Below are 19,661 nucleotides of genomic sequence, written 5' to 3'. Positions count from 1 at the left end.
GTGAAATGACGGAATGTTGTAACAAATTCCTACAATTTTTGTTTTATCTTTAACAATGTGCGTTTTACCTGTTACATGTCTTATCTGTGTACTTTAAGTCATAGTATTGTTTGTAGTATTTACTAATGATTTTATTTTTCTTAAAGCACAGATCAAAATTGGCAACCATAAATTATGACGCATTTTATAAAATGTCAATAAAGCTTTCTATCCTATTGTAACCTAATTCTAGATTATAGAAGGCTATATGTAAGATGGAAAATTGTACATTGTTCTTTGAGTGCAATAAGAAATATATTTAATGTATTGTATCGTAAGATTTTCTGTTAAAATTAAGCCAATAATTAAATTTTTTGTGGTCCCTTTATTTTAGAAAGAATCGATATACATTTTGGTACAGGTAGCAAAATATTGGTATCGGGATAACCCTAATTCTGACTAGTCTCCAAAGGTGCATCAACAAAGTTTTGACTAAATGCTGTAAATATTTATGTACCGTATTTTCCGGACCATAGAACACATCGGATTAAAAGGCGCACTGCCGATGAATGGTCTATTTTCAATCTTTTTTCATATATAAGGCGCTCCGGATTATAAGGCGCATTAAAGGAGTCATATTATTATTAATATTTTCTAAATGTAAAACACTTCCTTGTGGTCTACATAACATGTAATGGTGGTTCTTTGGTCAAAATGTTGCATAAATTATGTTTTACAGATCATCTTCAAGCCGCTTTCTGACGGTCGTTTCAGGATGCGCTGTTTTTTGGGCGGTCTTATTTACGTGGCTCACCTTCGGCAGCGTCTTCTCCCGGTCATCTTTGTTGTAGCGGTGTAGCGTGCAAGGACGGGAGAGGAAGAAGTGTCAAAAGATGGAGCTAACTGTTATAATGACATTCAGACTTTACTTCAATAAATAACGGAGCAGCATCTCCTCATCCGCCGGAAAACGTCCGACCGGAACTCTCTAATAACTCAAAGTTCCTTGGGTGAATAATGTAAACCCACTACACCGGTATGTTTTAGCGCTTTCATGGCAGATATAAGTAAGAACTTTACACTACTTTATATTAGAAATGGCAACAGCGGAGGATGAATGTCACATAACAAGAAGATGGAGGAAAAGAAGAAGCTTATCGACCACGGTGTCGGCACGGACTACAAAGGCGGACGTGCGCTATTTTTCAGGACTTATGCAGATCCCAAATACAGATCAGCAGGTACCAGAAGGTAAGAAAAGTTGCTTTTGAATAATATTGCGAAACAAAACGCCAGATAAAATTTTACCTTATACACACACCATAATAATACTTGTATGTTGAAGCACAGTACAATACAACAAGCGGTGCGGTTTCATAGCTTACCAAAGTCGTACTAAAACATTGATAGATTTTTGAGCGCCGTGTGTAATGTTCTATATTTTCAATGGAACATATCAAATTTACATGAGTCATATTGCAGTTTACACGAATTACTTCTTGTGTGTGACTGCCGTTATATTGCAGTATCTCTTATGTTTGACTGTCACACTTATCATATCACCATGTACGAAATAAAGTAGCTTCGAGGTTGGTAAGCAAAACCAGAATTATTCTGTACATTAGGCGTACCGGGTTATAAGGCGCACTGTCAAGTTTTGAGTGAAAAAATGTATTTTAAGTGTGCCTTATATTCTGGAAAATATGGTACATGTGATTTTTTTTTTTTTTTTTTTTTTTTTTTAATACATTTTCAAAATTACAAAAAAAAAAACTTTTCACTTCGTCATAATCTGTAGTATTTTGACAACAAAAATAAATGTATTTCATTGTCGAATAAGGCTGTAACATAACAAAAAGTGGAAAAAGTGAAGCGCTGTGAATACTCTCCGGATGCACTGTACATTTTAAGTTCAAGAGAAATTAAGATTCTTGTTTCTCTTGTCACATTTTATTAAACAAGAGTTAAGCTGTCAGTCAAACAGGACGCAGTTGACATTTCTCCAGGCAACTGCTTTGCTGTATAGGTTATCTAGTTGTAAATGTAATGTATTATAGCTGCGGGCACACCCTTTTCACAACAGAGTGAGAGTTGGTACGACAAAGAAAAGGACAAATGGGCTATTTCAGTGTGAGAAAAAGGAAATGAAAACACTAATTCACAGGTGGAAGGAAGAGTGCTACTACTTGTGACATTAGGCAGTAAACACAGCCAAGTACATACACACACACACACACACACACACACACACACAGAATTTTGGTACAGCTTTTGTATTGGATCTCGTTAGATCGTGCCTGTGGACCTAATGAAGTGGCTAGTGAGTGACGGTTGCAATCTAACACAGCTGCAATCAGATTAGGGACAGAATGCGACATCAACAGGAAGGGGACAGAGTGTACATTCTAAAAAATGTCACTTACAGTGCATGTCTCTCCAAGCGAAAGCAGTAAAATGGCCCTTAAGGTGTGCAATTCTTAAAAAATTGCACCTTAGTGCCATTTGTGACACTACGCAAGACCTCGGCATGCTGGCAAGTATAGAATCTTTATCTCTGAAGGTAAGACAGGACAATCAATCAAATTTCGATTATGGCTTCTCACGATTATGAAAACATAATCATCTGGAAAAAAAGAAAAACATTCGGCCGTGCAAAGTGCATGTAAATTCTAGAGCTTGTAACAGTGAAACAGATTACTTTTTATTGGACACAGCGCTAACATACCTAATCAATAATCACTCTACTCAAGAAAATAAAGCAAGGCATATGATTTCTGTGGACAGAGTCGCATAATTGACCAATAAAACGGAATCCGCTGTTAAATGCAGAAAACGTCAGGGAAATTGACATAAAAGTGAGTGAAATTGTTAAGTTATCGCAAAACTTTGTGTTTCAATGAGTTCCCGGCGAGCAGACAAAAACTGTCTTTGATCCTACCAAATTAAAAGGCTTGTAAAACTCCTGTGTAGGACGGGGAGCGACATGAGGGTGTCGGTTTCTTTGATGTATTGTAATCCACAGGAAGATTTTGTCTTGACCCGAGATCTACAAAGCGGAGAGGAAGCAGGGCCTGACCCCCCTCCAGACACCTTTTCTTTGAACTGTTTTGTGACCAAAGGCAGTGGCTGTTTACGACCCCCTTCCTTTAGAAACAGCTGTTGCCATGTAATCAGGGAAAGTCCAAATAAAAGAGGAGGCGTAAAATCTTTCATCAGAGCGTGGGTCGACACTGTACAAAGGTACAGTGTCTACGCGTTTCTCCTCAATTGAGCTAAATTGAATTATGTCTCTGTTTAATTCCTTGCTTCTTGTCTTGTTTCATAGATGTCATCAGTGCTTGAACCTGACAGAAATGTTGTTATTGTGAGAAGGAACATTTGTTTGGGACCGCTCATTCATCCCCGACACACTCAACCGCCCCGTCCCGCACGTTAAGCAAAACGTTTGGTCATTCTGTTCACTTCTGCGGCAACTTAAACGACCAAAAGTGGGGGCGGGAAAAGGTCAACTCTGATGATTGGCTGTTAGACATTTCCGCCATGTTTTATCGAGTTAATATGCTCACAGCTGATCACCGTAATAGACCTGAAATGTATGGCGATCATCCATCAAAAGGCAGGGAAAAAAGCAATGATGCATTTGGTTTTATGAGTAATGGCTGGCTGAGGTGTGTTTAAATGAGAACATGAACTCTCTTTGCAGTCATTTAGACCACAAATCACCTCCATCACAAATCAACTTTAGCTTATTTGTTTTTAACTGTTTGTCACCAGTAAAGGTTTTAACTTTGCATCCACTGGATTTAATTGTATCACCTCTTCACAGCCGCGCCATAGCAGACACTATATCATAGGGATAATTGACTTTGAGGGGTGGCAAGGCTTCGTGCACATTAGAATACAGATACATTGTTAAACATGAATGGATGTTATTTATTTGCTATGTTGTTACACCAACAAATCTTGATTGAGACACCGTCAATCAATCAATCAAAGTTTATTTATATAGCCTTTAATCACAAGCGTCTCAAAGGGCTGCACAGGCCACAACGACATCCTCGGCTCAGATCCCACATCAGGGCAAGAAAAAACTCAACCCAATGGGATACAATGAGAACACCAGGGGCCTCATGTACAAAAAACCTGCCGTACTCCCTGTTTCACAGCACAGCTTCCTCCCCCCATTCTCACCATATTCTACAGAGGCACTATAGAGAGCCTACTGACCAACTGCATCTCTGTCTGGACTGGAGCCTGCAGTGCCTCAGACTGGAAGTCTCTGCAGAGAGTGGTTAGGACGGCGGAAAATATCATGAGGACTCCTCTTCCTCCTATCCGGGAGATGGCAAAAAGCCGCTGCCTGACCAGGGCTCAGAAAATCAGTAGAGACTCCTCCCACCCCCACCAAGGACTGTTTTCACTGCTGGACTCTGGAAAGAGGTTCCACAGCCTCCGTAGCAGAACCTCCAGGTTCTGAAACAGCTTCTTCCCTCAGGCCATAAGACTCTTGAATGCATCATAATAATCCCCTCAATTCCCCCCAAAAAACGGATTAACTCGCTGGACTATAAAGACAATATAACATACATCCATAAACGTGGATGCATATGCAAAAGTGGAATGTATTTATCTGTACAGTAATCTATTTATATCTGCACCTTCTTTTGTAAATACAAACACTCTGCACCTTATTGCTCTTTTTACCTGCACTACAACGAGCTAATGTAACGAAATGTTGTTCTTATCTGTACTGTAAAGTTCAAACCCTGTTCCCCCCCAACCCCGCCCACCTCAACGGACTCACGGGGGGTGGGAGGGGTGGGGGGAGGGGGGGGGTGGTAGCGGGGGTGTATATTGCAGCCCTGAAGAGTTAAGGCTGCATGGGATTCTGGGTATTTGTTTTGTTGTGTTTAAGGCTGAAACGACGCGTCGACGTAGTCGACGTCATCGGTTACGTAAATACGTCGACGTCATTTTTGTGCGTCGGCGCGTCGCATATTTACGTCACACCACTGTCATGGCGGAGCGCAGAGCAAACGATGCGAGCGAGGGGAAAAAAACACGCCAAAAGTCGTCAAAAGTGTGGGAGTATTTTAATAAACGGCCTAATGTTGTTTTATGCACACTGTGTCGAGCGGAAATGGCGTATCACAGCAGCACAACGGCTATGAACGAGCATCTAAAAAGAAAACATCCGACAGCGTTCTTCCCATCACCATCAACGAGTCAATCATCCGCGTGAGTATACGTTGTCATCATTACAAAAAAACATGAATGTGTCATTTGTATCTGCGTTGTAAATTCATAAACTAAAGCACCGTTTCGCTCTGAGAGGCGCGTTTGGCGTGCCTGTTCAGTGTTTACAAAGACGCGCTCCTCTTTAACGCTAACGTTAATAAGTTGTACAAATACCTTTTACAACATTAACAGTTACATATACTATCTTTAACGCTAACGTTAATAAGTTGTGCAAATACCTTTTACAACATTAACAGTTACATATACTATCTTTAACGCTAACGTTAATAAGTTGTGCAAATACCTTTTACAACATTAACAGTTACATATACTATGTACAAACGAACAATTAACTTCACTTTAATCATACTATCATTGTTGTGTTATTAAACCAATTTAACAAGATAATGTGTGTAGTTTAATTAACCTTTTGTATTAAAGTAAGCTGTATTTGGGTATATTTAAAATGAAAATTAATTGTTGTCTCTTATGTTGCAGCAAACGACAAAGCAGTGTCCAGGATTTTTTTCCAAAGAGGCATGGGACTGAATGCACACCCCAAGTGGCCGCTGACCTGACTGATGGTGTCCTGGAAATGATGGTCATAGACATGAGGCCATTAAATATGGTAGAAGGGGAAGGGTTTCAAAAAATGATCAAACGGTTTCACTCTGGCTACACACTACCATCAAGAACCCACTTCACTAAGCTTATGGAGCAAAAATACACAAAGAAAATGAATGAAGTCAAAGCAATCCTGAAAAATGTGAAAGGAAAACTGACACTCACAACTGATGCATGGACAAGTATGGCCACTGAAGCTTACCTTGGTGTCACCATTCACTTTGTTAATGATGAGTGGGAGCTTACCTCAATTAACTTGACAACAATGCCCCTCAATGAAAAGCACACTGCAGAAAACATTGCCTCTTGGATTGAGGATGTTGTCAATAAGTTTGAAATAAACATAAAACTAGTACAAGTCATTGTACATGACAATGCTGCAAATGTTGTTGCAGCTTTAAGAGTTCTTGAGGAAAGACATGGTGTTTCATCCCTCAGATGTGTTGGCCATACTCTACAGCTTGTAGTTAACCATGCTCTAAAGGACAACCACATCAGCAGAGCTTTAGGAGCAGCAAGAAGTTTGGTCGAGCACTTCAGAAAAAGTGAGCTATCCAGTACAAAACTAAAGGTTAAGCAAAAACAAATGGGTTCTCCAGACCACAGCCTCATACAAGATGTGTCTGTGAGATGGAACAGTTCCTTTTACATGATTAGTCGCCTGCTTGAGCAGAGGTGGCCAATAACAGCAACTCTGTCAGATCCGGAGGTCACTCAAAGAGGGAAGCATTTTCTGGATCTTAAGGCTGACCAGTGGAGCTTGCTTGAAGAACTTGAACAAGTTCTGAAACCTTTTGAATGTGCAACTGTGTACCTAAGTGGAGAATCTTATGTAACAGTTTCCGCTGTCCCTCTGCTGGTCAAAGGGCTTCGGAAGGCTACACAAACTGCTTTTGAAAATGCATCAATCAAGTGTTTCCAGGTCACTGCTGCACGTGAGATAACATCCAGGTGGGAAGCCGAGACCACATTCAAAGATGATGGACCAAATGTGTGCATATTAGCAGCTGCACTTGACCCACGATTCAGGAAGCTGAAATTCCTGACTGCAGATGAGTGTTTAAAAGTTCAATACAAGCTGCATGCAATAGTTCTGGAGGAGAAAAGAAGGGAAAAGGAGACACACGCTCAACAGGGCACAGCAATGCAAGTGGAAAGACCAGATGCTGACAGGCGGCCTGTATCTTTACTAGACACACTTCTTGGCTCAGATTCAGATGAACTCAGCAACAATGAGGAAGACAACAATGACAGTAATGATGCTGAAATGGTCAGAAACGAGTTAGTGTCTTATTTTGGAGAATCCCCCATTTCCAAGGATGAAAACCCATTAAAATGGTGGAAAGAACATCAGGCAAGGTTTCCAAATCTGGCAATGCTGGCTCGGTCTTACCTCTCAGTTCCAGCCACATCGACCCCTTCTGAGCGCCTATTTTCAGCTGCTGGGAATATTGTAAACAAGAAAAGAACCAGCCTCACCCCAGAGCATGTAGACATGCTAACCTTTCTTCATTACAACTGTTAGTCACTCACTGGAATGAGTAGAATTGGTTATAGTGTACTGTGTTGGACTGGATGTTTATTTTGCACATTTTAAAAGCAATACTTAATGTTTACAGTGCTCCAGAATATTTAGATTGGCACAAATGTTTACAGTGTTACAGAATGTTTTGCCATGTTTTCAATGTTGACTGAGTGGCCATACTTTTTTTTTTTGGAAATAAAAGCCATGCCTTTTGAAAAAACTGGCCTAAATTTATTTTTTTCATCTTAATTTTAAATAAAAAAAATAATCGGTAAAAGGAAAAATAATCTATAGATTAATCGAAAAAAATAATCTATAGATTAACCGATTAATCGAAAAAATAATCTATAGATTAATCGATAGAAAAATAATCGTTAGCTGCAGCCCTAGTTGTGTTACTGTGCGGATGTTCTCCCAAAATGTATTTGGCATTCTTGTTTGGTGTGGATTCACAGTGTGGCGCATATTTCTAACAGTGTTAAAGTTATTTATACGGGCACCGTCAGTATAACCTGTATCGTTGTTGGCCAAGTATGCGTGGCATTTACGTGTGTGTGCTGCTGAAGTCGCACATATTTTGTGATCGGGCCGACACGTTGTTGGAATGGATGAAAAGTAGACGTGACGACAGCTCGTGGAGGACGATAAACGCAGTGCCTTTAAAGCACGCCCCCAAGACTGTGATCCGGGTGGACTACGAGGTATAATGACTGATGAACAACTTTGTTCGATAATGAAAGATGCCTCAGCTCAAAGCCTGAGCCCCGACATTAATGAACTAGCATCCAAGAAAAGATGGCAGGTATCTGGCTTGGGCACATCAGATTAGATCAGTGTGTTGCAAACTGAGCAGTTTAAATGAATGAATGGTTGGTTTATTCATTGTTATTTTATTTTCTAATTTATAAGCCTGTGGAAAAAGCTAATGTTGATATTTACCTCAGAAGCCTGCAAATAGAAAAGAGGCATTACATTTTTATTTAAATTGTATTTGATATGCCATTGATATTTTTTAATTATTATTATTATTTGAAACTCGATTTTGCATGTCACTATAAAGTTATATAAGCCTTGCTTGTTCAATATTCAATGCAAAACTTGTTTGAGTCCCTATTTGAGTTTGACACCCCTGCTTTAGCTACACACATTAGTGGTGCTTGGTAACAGTTCACATAAAAAAAGTGCCAACTTTTACACCTCAGACTGATTGATGTGCACATCAGAGACATATGAACAATTACAATTCTGGCTCGGCCAAATTTGGTAAAAAAAGATCAGGGCAACGACAATTAATTTTTTGCGCCGATGCATATAATGCTTCATATTCATATTAATATTTGCGAGGACTTGTATTAATTTATCTCTGCGATCATTTCCCCACAATGTAGTCCTGTGACTCAAGCGGGCAGCAGCAAAAGTGGGTGGCGGCACACGAGACGTACGCCTGCGGCAGTCCTCGCCTGTATATTGTAAAAATATGTTGAGTAATCAAACAAGAGTCAAAGTCTTTCGTATCCATTTAAGTTAAAGTTAAAGTACCAATGATTGTCACACACACACTAGTTGGGGTGAAATTTGTCCTCTGCATTTGACCCACCCCCTGGGAGGTGAGGGGAGCAGTGGGCAACAGCGGTGGCCGTGCCCGGGAATAATTTTTTGGTGATTTAACCCCCAATTCCAAACCTTGATGCTGAGTGCCAAGCAGGGAGGTAATAGGTCCCATTTTTATAGTCTTTGGTATGACTCGGCCGGGGTTTGAACTCACAACCTACCGATCTCAGGGCGGACACTCTAACCATATAGCGCTGGCATGTTTAAATAAATCATTTCTTTCACAACTCTATAATCTCGCTGGGGCCAGCAGGCGTACTGTATGAACACATTTTGTTTTAAGTTACACAAATTATATTTCTACCAGGGGGATTCAGAGTCACCCACCCTTCTAAAGTTGTACGCATCATACCAGTGGTGGTCGAAGGGGCCAAAGAAGCGGTTGCCCTGGCGGGGGCGTGTGGGTTGGGGGGTTGTTTAAGTGGCAGGCACACAGTTGCGGCGAATAAAGGGGATAGATGCAGCTATCTTTTCAAACGCTGGTCTTTTTGGGCGATGTACATCCATCTTCTTCTGCACTTTGTTCCTGATGCCCGGCTATTTTTTTTTTTTAGCCTGTGTGCTGTTTTCTGTAGCAGAAGAAAGAAGCACCTCCTAGTGAATCCTCATTGGGCAGCGCTTGCCATTCTCAGTCACAAGGCTGATTTCAATGTCCATCCATCCATTTTCTACCGCTTGTCCCTTACGGGGACAAGGGTGGTGCTGGAGCTTATCTCAGCTGCATTCGTGCTGAAGGCGGGGTACACCCCGGACAAGTGGCCACCTAATCGCAGGGCCAACACAGATAGACAGACAACATTCACACTCACATTCATTCACTACGGCCAATTTAGTGTTGCCAATCAACCTATACCTAGGTGCATGTCTTTGGAGGTAGGAGGAAGCCAGAGTACCCGGAGGTAACCCACGCAGTCAAGTGGAGAACATGCAAACTCCACACAGAAAGATCCCGAGCCCAGGATTGAAACCAGGACCTTCGTATTGTGAAGCACACATACTAACCCCTGTCTCACCGTGCTGCCAGCTAATTTCAATGTGATTTGCATATTTACAAGGGTGGCCTAGGTGTGGTGTGGGCGTGCCACCCACGCAGACATCTGCGGTCGATTCCAAGTAGATTGCGATGTAACAAATAAATCAGATAGATAGATAGATCTTTATTGTCATTGCACAAGTACAACGAAACTTTGTTTTCAGCACAAACCCGTTCAAGATTAGACAAACAGTGTACAGGGTTACAGAACAGGAACGCGGATGTGTCGCCATAAGGCGCCCCGTAAAAGATGGGGAAAAGGTCAAACACAAATGTGCTTGGATTTGTACGTGCAAACACTTTCATACATCCATGTTCTGGATTTGATTGTACGTCCATATTTAGTATGAGGCCCCAGGCATTCTCCCCTCAGGAGATGTGTATCCAGCCGACCAAAAACAGAACAGTTGACAAAGATCCTTCACACGCTTTCCTCGCCTCTGCTTTTACTGGGAGAATTGAGTTGCTACCAGTCTGAAACCAACATGTAAATACATGGCAAACAGCAACGTGGCAACAAAACAGGTTGCACAGCTGTCAGTTTGTTTGCATCAACAAGACCGCACCATGTTTGGTCAAGCTGCAGGGGGAATGGTTCAATCATGATTCAAACAGCACTCACTTACTCACTAACACTCTCTCCATCTCTCTTTCATCTCTCCATCTCTCTTTCAAAGTATACTAGAGTCATATTTACACATATGAAATTAGAGATGGCATCTGAAATTTTGTCAGTGTCTGCAGGACTGCTTGTCATAGACGGTGCATTTTAGACAACAACTCTAAGGTTGTTTAGATGTGTTATTCTTTTCATTACTTTTGAGTCAATGTACAGTGAACTGTAATTGGTTCTTGAAAATCGAAAAGTTCGTACAATGACGCAGAGCTCCCCATAAGAAACAATGTAAATGTGAATAATGGATCCCAGCCTTGACAAAAGTCCCTATGTTAGTGCAGCTTAGTACACTTTGTGAAGTGCTATACAGTAATGTGTATCAAACAAACATAACAAAGAGGTAATACATCAACTTTCTATTTAATAAGCTGAACTGTGCTGTATCCGCTGCTCTGGTAATGCACACACACGTGAAGCCACTATGGTGCCCTTCCAAACAATCAAAATCACTTTACCCATATTGCTACAATAATAAATATCTAAGAAAGTAAAACGCACCCACAAGGAGCGGACAAAAAATGAAGCAGACGGGAGAAGCAAGGGACGCATCCAGAGTCGTGTATAGAGAGTTTGGTTAGCCCGGTTTCAGGCGATCTCAATTGTTCGAGATGCAAAGAAAGATCCACAAATAACTTGAGCTGAAATACAGGACTCTCTGTAAAATTGTGGTGTGGCTGTTTCAAGATGCACAATAAGGAGGCACTTGAAGAAAAATGGGCTGCATGGTCGAGTCGCCAGAAGAAAGCCATTTCTGCGCAAATGTCATAAAGTATCCCGCTTACATTATGCCAAACAGCACAGAGACAAGCCTCAAAACTTCTGGAACAAAGTAATTTGGAGTGATGAGACCAAAATGTAACTTTTTGGCCACTCGACCATGCAGCCCATTTTTCTTCAAGTGCCTCCTTATTGTGCATCTTGAAACAGCCACACCACAATTTTTCAGAGAGTCCTGTATTTCAGCTGAAGTTATTTGTGGATCGTTCTTTGCATCTCGAACAATTTTCCTGGCAGTTGTGGCTGAAATCTTTGCTGGTCTACCTGAATCCCTCATTTTCCACTTCTTAATCAGCGTTTGAACACTGCTGATTGGCATTCTCAATTCCTTGGATATCTTTGTATACCCCTTTCCTGTTTTATGCAGTTCAATTACCTTTTCTGCAGATCCTTTGACAATTATTTTGCCTTCCCCATGACTCAGAATCCAGAAACATCTGTGCAGCACTGGATGAAAGAGGCAATGGTCTGTCAGAAGCCCAGAAACTCACTGACCTTTTATACACACATTAATTACAAACAAACATGTCACAGGTGAGGATTGGAACCTTGATTAGCCATTCAAACCTGTTTGTGTCAACTTTTGTGCATGTTATCAGATCAAAGTCACTGGGGTATGTAAACTTTTGATCAGGGTCATTTGGGTACTTTCTTTTGTCATTTTGATTTAAAAAGAGTAAACACAGTTGTTTGCCAATAAATAGCTTCACACAACCATTAAGCATGAGTGGACGAAAGGTTTTTGTGTTATTCATATTCTCTGAAGAATGGCCAAGAAATCATAAATTATCCCGAGTATTTAAACTTATGAGCACAACTGTAGAAATAACAACAGAATAAATGAACACATGAAAGAGATAGTTTGACAAAAACAGACTGTTCTTGAATCTCAGAACTGAAATAATTATATTTGGTAACAGCAGAAGAGAAAGTCAAACAAATACAAATAGACAGTAGACATTGAAAGACCAAAAGAAACCAAATTTTGGGTGTAATAATAGATGACAGTGGATCAATAAAAGTTTGTCTAAGTCTAAAAGCACAGGCATAACACAGTGATTCCAAACAATACATTCAAATCAAATCAACTTTATTTATAAAGCACATTTAAAATTTACCACAGGGGTAGCCAAAGTGCTGTACAATGGGCAGGTTAAAAGATAATACGAGTACCGAGCAAACAACACAACACAAACAGAACATGACAAAAAAATAAATAAATAAAATAGAATAAATAAAACATAAAAACAGGTTCGCAGCAGGTGTATTATGGGGCACCATTGCAGGATGGATATCACTCAGTGTTAAAGCCATGGCATAAAAGTATGTTTTTAAGAGAAATTTAAAAACAGGAAGAGAGGAGGCTTGTCTAACACGCAGAGGTAGGTCGTTCCAGAGCTTGGGAGCAGCAACGGCGAAAGCTCTGTCTCCTCTAAGCTTCAGCCTTGTGTCAGGGACCGTCAGTAGCAGCTGATACATACATACATACATACATGATTGCCAGATTTATTTTCCCATGGCACAAAATAACACGGTTCAACGTCTTATTGACTGCCTGCACGACATCAAAGTCTGGCTTTCAGCTAACTTCCTGAGCCTAAATGAAGATAAAACAGAAGTTATGTTGTTCGGTCCAAGTCGCTCTCCCTCCCCCAACGTTGACCTCGGCACTCTGACCCCGTATCTCAGCGACTGTGTCACAAACCTGGGGGTAAAGTTCGACTCAGATTTTAAATTCGAAAAACAAATCAGCAGCGTCGTACAAAAAAGCTTTTATCAATTACGCCAAATAGCGAAAGTGAAACCGCTTCTATCAGGACATGATCTTGAGAAATTAATCCACGCCTTTATCTCGACTCGTCTTGACTACTGTAATGCCCTGTATGTTGGCATTAGCCAGGCCTCCCTCGCCCGCCTGCAGCTCGTGCAGAACTCTGCTGCTCGTCTGCTAACACAGACCCGCAGACGTGAGCACATCACCCCTATTTTAGCGTCCCTTCATTGGCTCCCTGTGCGTTATCGAATACATTTTAAACTCCTTTTATTTGTTTTTAAATGTCTAAACAACCTCGCGCCAACCTATCTCTCAGACCTCCTTCAGCCTTACTGCCCCACCCGATCCTTAAGATCAGCCGATCAGCTGCTACTGACGGTCCCTGACACAAGGCTGAAGCTTAGAGGTGACAGAGCTTTCGCCGTTGCTGCTCCCAAGCTCTGGAACGACCTACCCCTCAGTGTTAGACAAGCCTCCTCTCTTCCTGTTTTTAAATCTCTCTTAAAAACATACTTTTATTCCATGGCTTTTAACACTGAGTGATATCCATCCTGCAATGGCGCCCCATAATACACCTGCTGTGAACCTGTTTTTATGTTTTTATTTATTCTATTTTATTTTTTTATCGTGTTCTGTTTGTGTTGTGTTGTGTTTGCTCGGTACTCGTTTTATCTTTTAACCTGTCCATTGTACAGCACTTTGGCTACCCCTGTGGTAAATTTTAAATGTGCTTTATAAATAAAGTTGATTTGATTACATTGGAGGCAGCCACCAGAGTTGACATACTTTACACAAAAGCCATAACTTGTCTGTGATTGTTTGTCCAAAGCTAATGAAGATTTTTGGCAAAATGAGGCTAACAAGCCATTGTTTTGGTCGTGTTGTGTAATTTTTTACTGGTTTCTCACTGATCACTCAACACTGTATGAATGCAGCATGAGTGCATCAAAAAATGCCACAAAATTATACTTTGCCGAAATAAAATCATGTTTTATTGTAAGTTTATGAGCTGGAGTATGTTTAGAATTATATTCAAACTATTATTTTGGTTGATTTTATCAGAACGACTGCAACTGCATGCTTCCGGACGCAGCCGCACACGTCCTTGGTAGCAAAGATGGTGCGTTTCATTTAGTTTGCCATACTCTCTCAATGCATGACTCTGGACAACAGACATTAACTTATCTCAAACTGCAAAAAACAAATGCCTGTGGCTAAAGTAAAAACAACTGTGGTTATTCATCAATGCGTTTATTATTCAGCAAGCTACTTGTTCATGAAGAATGATGCAAGGCAGAATTGCAACAAAATTAATGGGTTAAAAATTTGGACTTTTGCCACATCAACATGGTTTCATTGACACATTTACCAAACCCCAAGACACGTCTCGCAAAACAACACCGCTGGGTAAAGCTAACCAGTCTAACCTGAAAGTTTATAACAGCGGCTCACATTAAAAGGTCCCCTGCAATGCAAAATTGGCTTTTTAATGATGTGTGTCCTGAGAGGCAGTTTATTACTAACAAATGTGAGAAAAAGCTATTGGCTCTTTCACTTGTTTGCTCCATGTTTGAGAGAAAAGGCATTCAAACTGTCGTTATTGAAGTATTTGTGACGTTATGAAGGAAAAAAACTCCTTTCTCATAGGCATGATATCACATCTGACCTTAACATAACTAGATTAGCCGTCTCCCATGCATTCAGGCTTTACTACGCATCCTAAAAATGTCCTAAATCTAAACGTCCTAAATACTGTGGCAGCTGCAACACTGTGGACCCTCTCACCGCTTATTTGAAAAAGCAGAAAAAGAAGGAAAATGTTCCCTTCTGAACCAATTTCATCATCATTATTCTGCAGTTATTCATCTAAAACCAATTCACGACTTGGAAAAAAAAACAAGCATTGCATTAATTCCCCCCAGAAAAATCTGCTCAAAGAGTTGAGAATAATCAATGCACAGCTCTTAACACTCTTAAAAATTTAGATTAGTTCAAGGAGACACAAGCAGTAAATCATCGCAGGCTAAGAAAACACTACATTAAGTAGTTTATACCCTCACTATAAATGTTTTATGCAAATGCAGAGCGGATTATAGACGTATATTAAATCTATGATTTAGTGTAGGGATGTAATTGTTTTGTAAATATGTATTGTATTGTAAATATTTATTTCGAACATGTTAAAAAAAAAAAGAATCCCAATAAAAACAACCATGAATAATAAAAGAAAAATAACAATATAGTAATGTTTCGAACATGTTAACAGTTACGTGTTTACAGTTTCACATTCTAACATGTCCGAAAGGGAGTAGGAAGAAGCAGAACTTATTTAACACTGACCCCTTTCCTGTATGGAAAACATGTATAACATTTGTTCACTTCCTTTTTTCGATCTCAAACACAACAACAATGATAAATACATATCAATACAGTTCACATGAATAGGTAGCTAATTTACTGTATGTTTACACATAATTTACTAAATATGTAATTGACCAATCAGGTTCAAGATTGTTATCAGTATTCCTCTTCCTTGTACTTTGAAAACACTGAGTTTGGACAATTTCTTAAACTGTACCCCGCCTAGACTCCAGCAGCCCCCGCGACCCCGATAGGGACAAGCAGTAGAAAATGGATGGATGGATGGATTATATTAGTACTTTGTTTGACTACGTTGCTTAATCCACTCCATAATTGAATTACACATACTGATATGCTAAAGGTCTTAAGTGTTGTGCGTGAATGCAGATATTTTAAGTTATATTTTTCTTTAAGATTAAATGTATCCTCTTTTGTTGAGAAAAATTGTTGTAGTGATATGTAAATGAAAATGTCAAAAAAATAATAATTGTTGAATGTGCGCAAACAGTACTTACACACTTATAACCAAGTTATATTTAGAATAGAAAATAATACAATGAATTAATAGCCACACAATATACTTTCTTGGCAGAAGAAATATGTTATACAATAATATTGGTTTGGCTACTTAAGAGCCATATTATTTTTGAGTGTTTGAATGTTTATCTTCTATTTTAATTTGTAACAGTTTTTGTGTTTTTTAATGATAAAGAAAAAAAAGTGTGTTGGGTGCATCACATCCCGTTGATGTGACCTCAAACAAATTCACTTCTTGTCATATTTTTTCAGAGTATCCATCGATCTCGGTTTTAAGACAAACACAGCCTGTAGGTTTGATGTTCACAATTGAATATCTTAGTTGCTCAGACAGTAATGTGTTTTTACAAGTTAAGATCTGGAAATGTTGTTTTTTAATAGAAAAAGACGTTTGTCTTGTTTTAGCGGTGTCACCGGTCCGTGAGTTTATCAGTATTATCAATCATGGTTTTAGGATCATTTTAACCTAAAACGGTAATACTAACAGTGGGAATTTTTAACGCATTTTACCATTAACTTTTATTATTACCTCCCAAATGATATCCGCTCGGCCTCAGCCAAACACTGTAGATCAGTGGTTCTTAAAGGCCTACTGAAATGATTTTTTTTTTATTTAAACGGGGATAGCAGATCCATTCTATGTGTCATACTTGATCATTTCGCGATATTGCCATATTTTTGCTGAAAGGATTTAGTATAGAACAACGACGATAAAGTTCGCAACTTTTGGTCGCTGATAAAAAAAAAGCCTTGCCTGTACCGGAAGTAGCGTGACGTCACAAGTTGAAAGTCTCCTCACATTTCCCCATTGTTTACACCAGCAGCGAGAGCGATTGGGACCGAGAAAGCGACGATTACCCCATTTATTTGAGTCAGGATGAAAGATTCGTGGATGAGGAAAGTGAGAGTGAAGTATTAGAGTGGACGTATCTTTTTTCGCTCTGACCGTAACTTAGGTACAAGGGCTCATTGGATTCCACACTCTCTCCTTTTTCTATTGTGGATCACGGATTTGTATTTTAAACCACCTCGGATATTATATCCTCTTGAAAATGAGAGTCGAGAACGCGAAATGGACATTCACAGTGACTTTTATCTCCACGACAATACATCGGTGAAGCACTTTAGCTACGGAGCTAACGTGATAGCATCGGGCTTAACTACAGATAGAAACAAAAGAAACAAACCCCTGACTGGAAGGATAGACAGAAAATCAACAATACTATTAAACCATGGACCTGTAACTACTCGGTTAATGCTTTCCAGCCTGGCGAAGCTTAACAATGCTGTTGCTAACGACGCCATTGAATCTAACTTAGCTACGGACTTCGACAGAGCTATGATAAAAACATTAGCTCTCCACCTACGCCAACCCTCATCTGCTCATCAACACCGAAGCTCACCTGCGTTCCAGCGATCGACGGAGGGACGAAGGACTTCACCCGATCATCGATGCGGTCGGCGGCTAGCGTCGGATAGCGCGTCTGCTATCCAAGTCAAAGTCCTCCTGGTTGTGTTGCTGTAGCCAGACGCTAATACACCGATCGCATCTACAGCTTTCTTCTTTGCAGTCTCCATTGTTCATTAAACAAATTGCAAAAGATTCACCAACACAGATGTCCAGAATACTGTGGAATTTTGCGATGAAAACTAAGCTTTTTGTATTGGATACAATGGCGTCCCAATACTTCCATTTCAACCATCGACATCACGCGCATACGTCATCATACCTAGACGTTTTCAACCGGAAGTTTCGCAGGAAATTTAAAATTGCACTTTAAAAGTTAACCCGGCCGTATTGGCATGTGTTGCAATGTTAAGATTTCATCATTGATATATAAACTATCAGACTGCGTGGTCGGTACTAGTTGGTTTCAGTAGGCCTTTAACCTGGGTTCAATCGAACCCTAGGGGTTCGGTGAGTCGGCCTCAGGGGTTCGGCGGAGCCTCCGCCACGGAGGTAAAGACACATCTGACTTATCGTGTAAATAAAAACTTCTCCCTATCGGCGTATTATGGATACCCCCAAACGATGTTCCCTCTAATTTTCCATCTGATTTGCAGGTTGTTTGATTGATCGATTGAAACTTTTACTAGCAGATTGCAAAGGAAGAGAATACATTATATGTAACAGTACAGTTTACACAGTACAGTGCATATTCCGTACAACTGACCACTAAATGGTAACACCTGAATACGTTTTTCAACTTGTTTAAGTCGGGATTCATGGTAATGTGTGTAAGGTGTGTAATTTGTTGTGAGTTCATGCACTGTGTTGGTTTTGTTCTTTGAACAAGGTGATGTTCATGCACGGTTCATTTTGTGCACCAGTAAAAAAACATAACTTTTTCTTGAATTTGAAAAAAAACAACATTTTATTTTTCACTAAAAGGTTCGGTGAATGCGCATATGAAACTGGTGGGGTTCGGTACCTCCAACAAGGTTAAGAATCACTGCTGTAGATTAATGTTACATACACTTATGAGTCAATTAAAAGAAACGGCATGCTATGTAACGGCCATTACTGCTCCCTACAGGACTGGAGTGGAACAGTCTCCATGAGACAGGCAGACATACCTATTGATTTTTCTGAGCAATATTAAGTCAAATCTCTACGACTACCACCTTGGTTTGTAGATTGTTTGAGTTCACAAAAGAAATATTCGCATTACTGGATATAGAGTATAGAGACATAATTCAATGCGTACAGCAGAGTGAACACATGAGAATGTAGCAGTGTAGTGGACTGCTCTCTGGTCTATTGTCAGCACTGGATAGTTTGTGACGGGTTTAATGATGTCACCTAGCACAGTGCTACCTGCAGACCCATCTCGCTGATCCCGCTGAGCCAGCATCTCTGTGCAGCTGATGGATCGCCACTGTCCAACACACCTCCCCTTGGACCACACCTTCAGAATTCCATTAAAACCTTGCACATATGACCCTACCCCAACACACATAGTGCGTTGTTCTGCAACTGTGTTCGTAAATAACTATGTGGTCAAAGAGCAAAGATTTACTTTCCACTTTCTCGTGCACTTTTAGTACAGTTGGTTAAAAATACATTTGATTTATATATAATAGGGATGTAGGGGTATCCAAAATGTCACGGTACGATATAATCACAGTATTAAGGCCAAGGTACAATATTATTGTGGCATATGTCCAAAAAAAAGAAAAGAAGATGCCCTGTGGTTAGAGTGTCCGCTCTGAGATCGGTAGGTTGTGAGTTCAAACCCCAGCCGAGTCATACCAAAGACTATACAAATGGGACCCAGTACCTCCCTGCTTGGCACTCAGCATCAAGGGTTGGAATTGGGGGTTAAATCACCAAAAATGATTCCCGGGCGCGGCCACCGCTGCTGCCCACTGCTCCCATCACCTCCCAGGGGGTGAACAAGGGGATGGGTCAAATGCAGAGGACAAATTTCACCACACCTAGTGTGTGTGTGACAATCATTGCTACTGTAAAATGAAGTAGCAGGAATGTTTAGTATTGGCATACTTACTGTAACTGAACACAGAT

At 40.2% G+C, this 19,661-nt stretch overlaps 2 protein-coding genes across 3 annotated transcripts in view; one reads left to right on the top strand and one right to left on the bottom strand.

Annotated features, from left to right (window-relative positions):
• The window catches only part of marchf8 (membrane-associated ring finger (C3HC4) 8), a 247,408-nt gene that overhangs the window by 195,176 nt on the left and 32,571 nt on the right, over positions 1 to 19,661 (bottom strand). The gene's annotated exons all lie outside the window — the stretch shown is intronic.
• On the top strand, positions 957 to 19,077 carry LOC140679512 (E3 SUMO-protein ligase ZBED1-like). Its single transcript, XM_072915020.1, has 3 exons — positions 957 to 5,217; positions 5,716 to 6,673; positions 18,943 to 19,077. Exons 1-3 carry the CDS (start codon positions 4,997 to 4,999, stop codon positions 19,075 to 19,077), a joined length of 1,314 nt encoding a protein of 437 aa, XP_072771121.1. The 5' UTR covers positions 957 to 4,996.

This window comes from Nerophis lumbriciformis, linkage group LG02 (genome assembly GCF_033978685.3).
Source record: "Nerophis lumbriciformis linkage group LG02, RoL_Nlum_v2.1, whole genome shotgun sequence".
NCBI lineage: Eukaryota > Metazoa > Chordata > Actinopteri > Syngnathiformes > Syngnathidae > Nerophis > Nerophis lumbriciformis.
The sequence above is the reverse complement of the archived record's forward strand: the minus strand, read 5'-3'. Positions and strand labels throughout refer to the sequence as shown.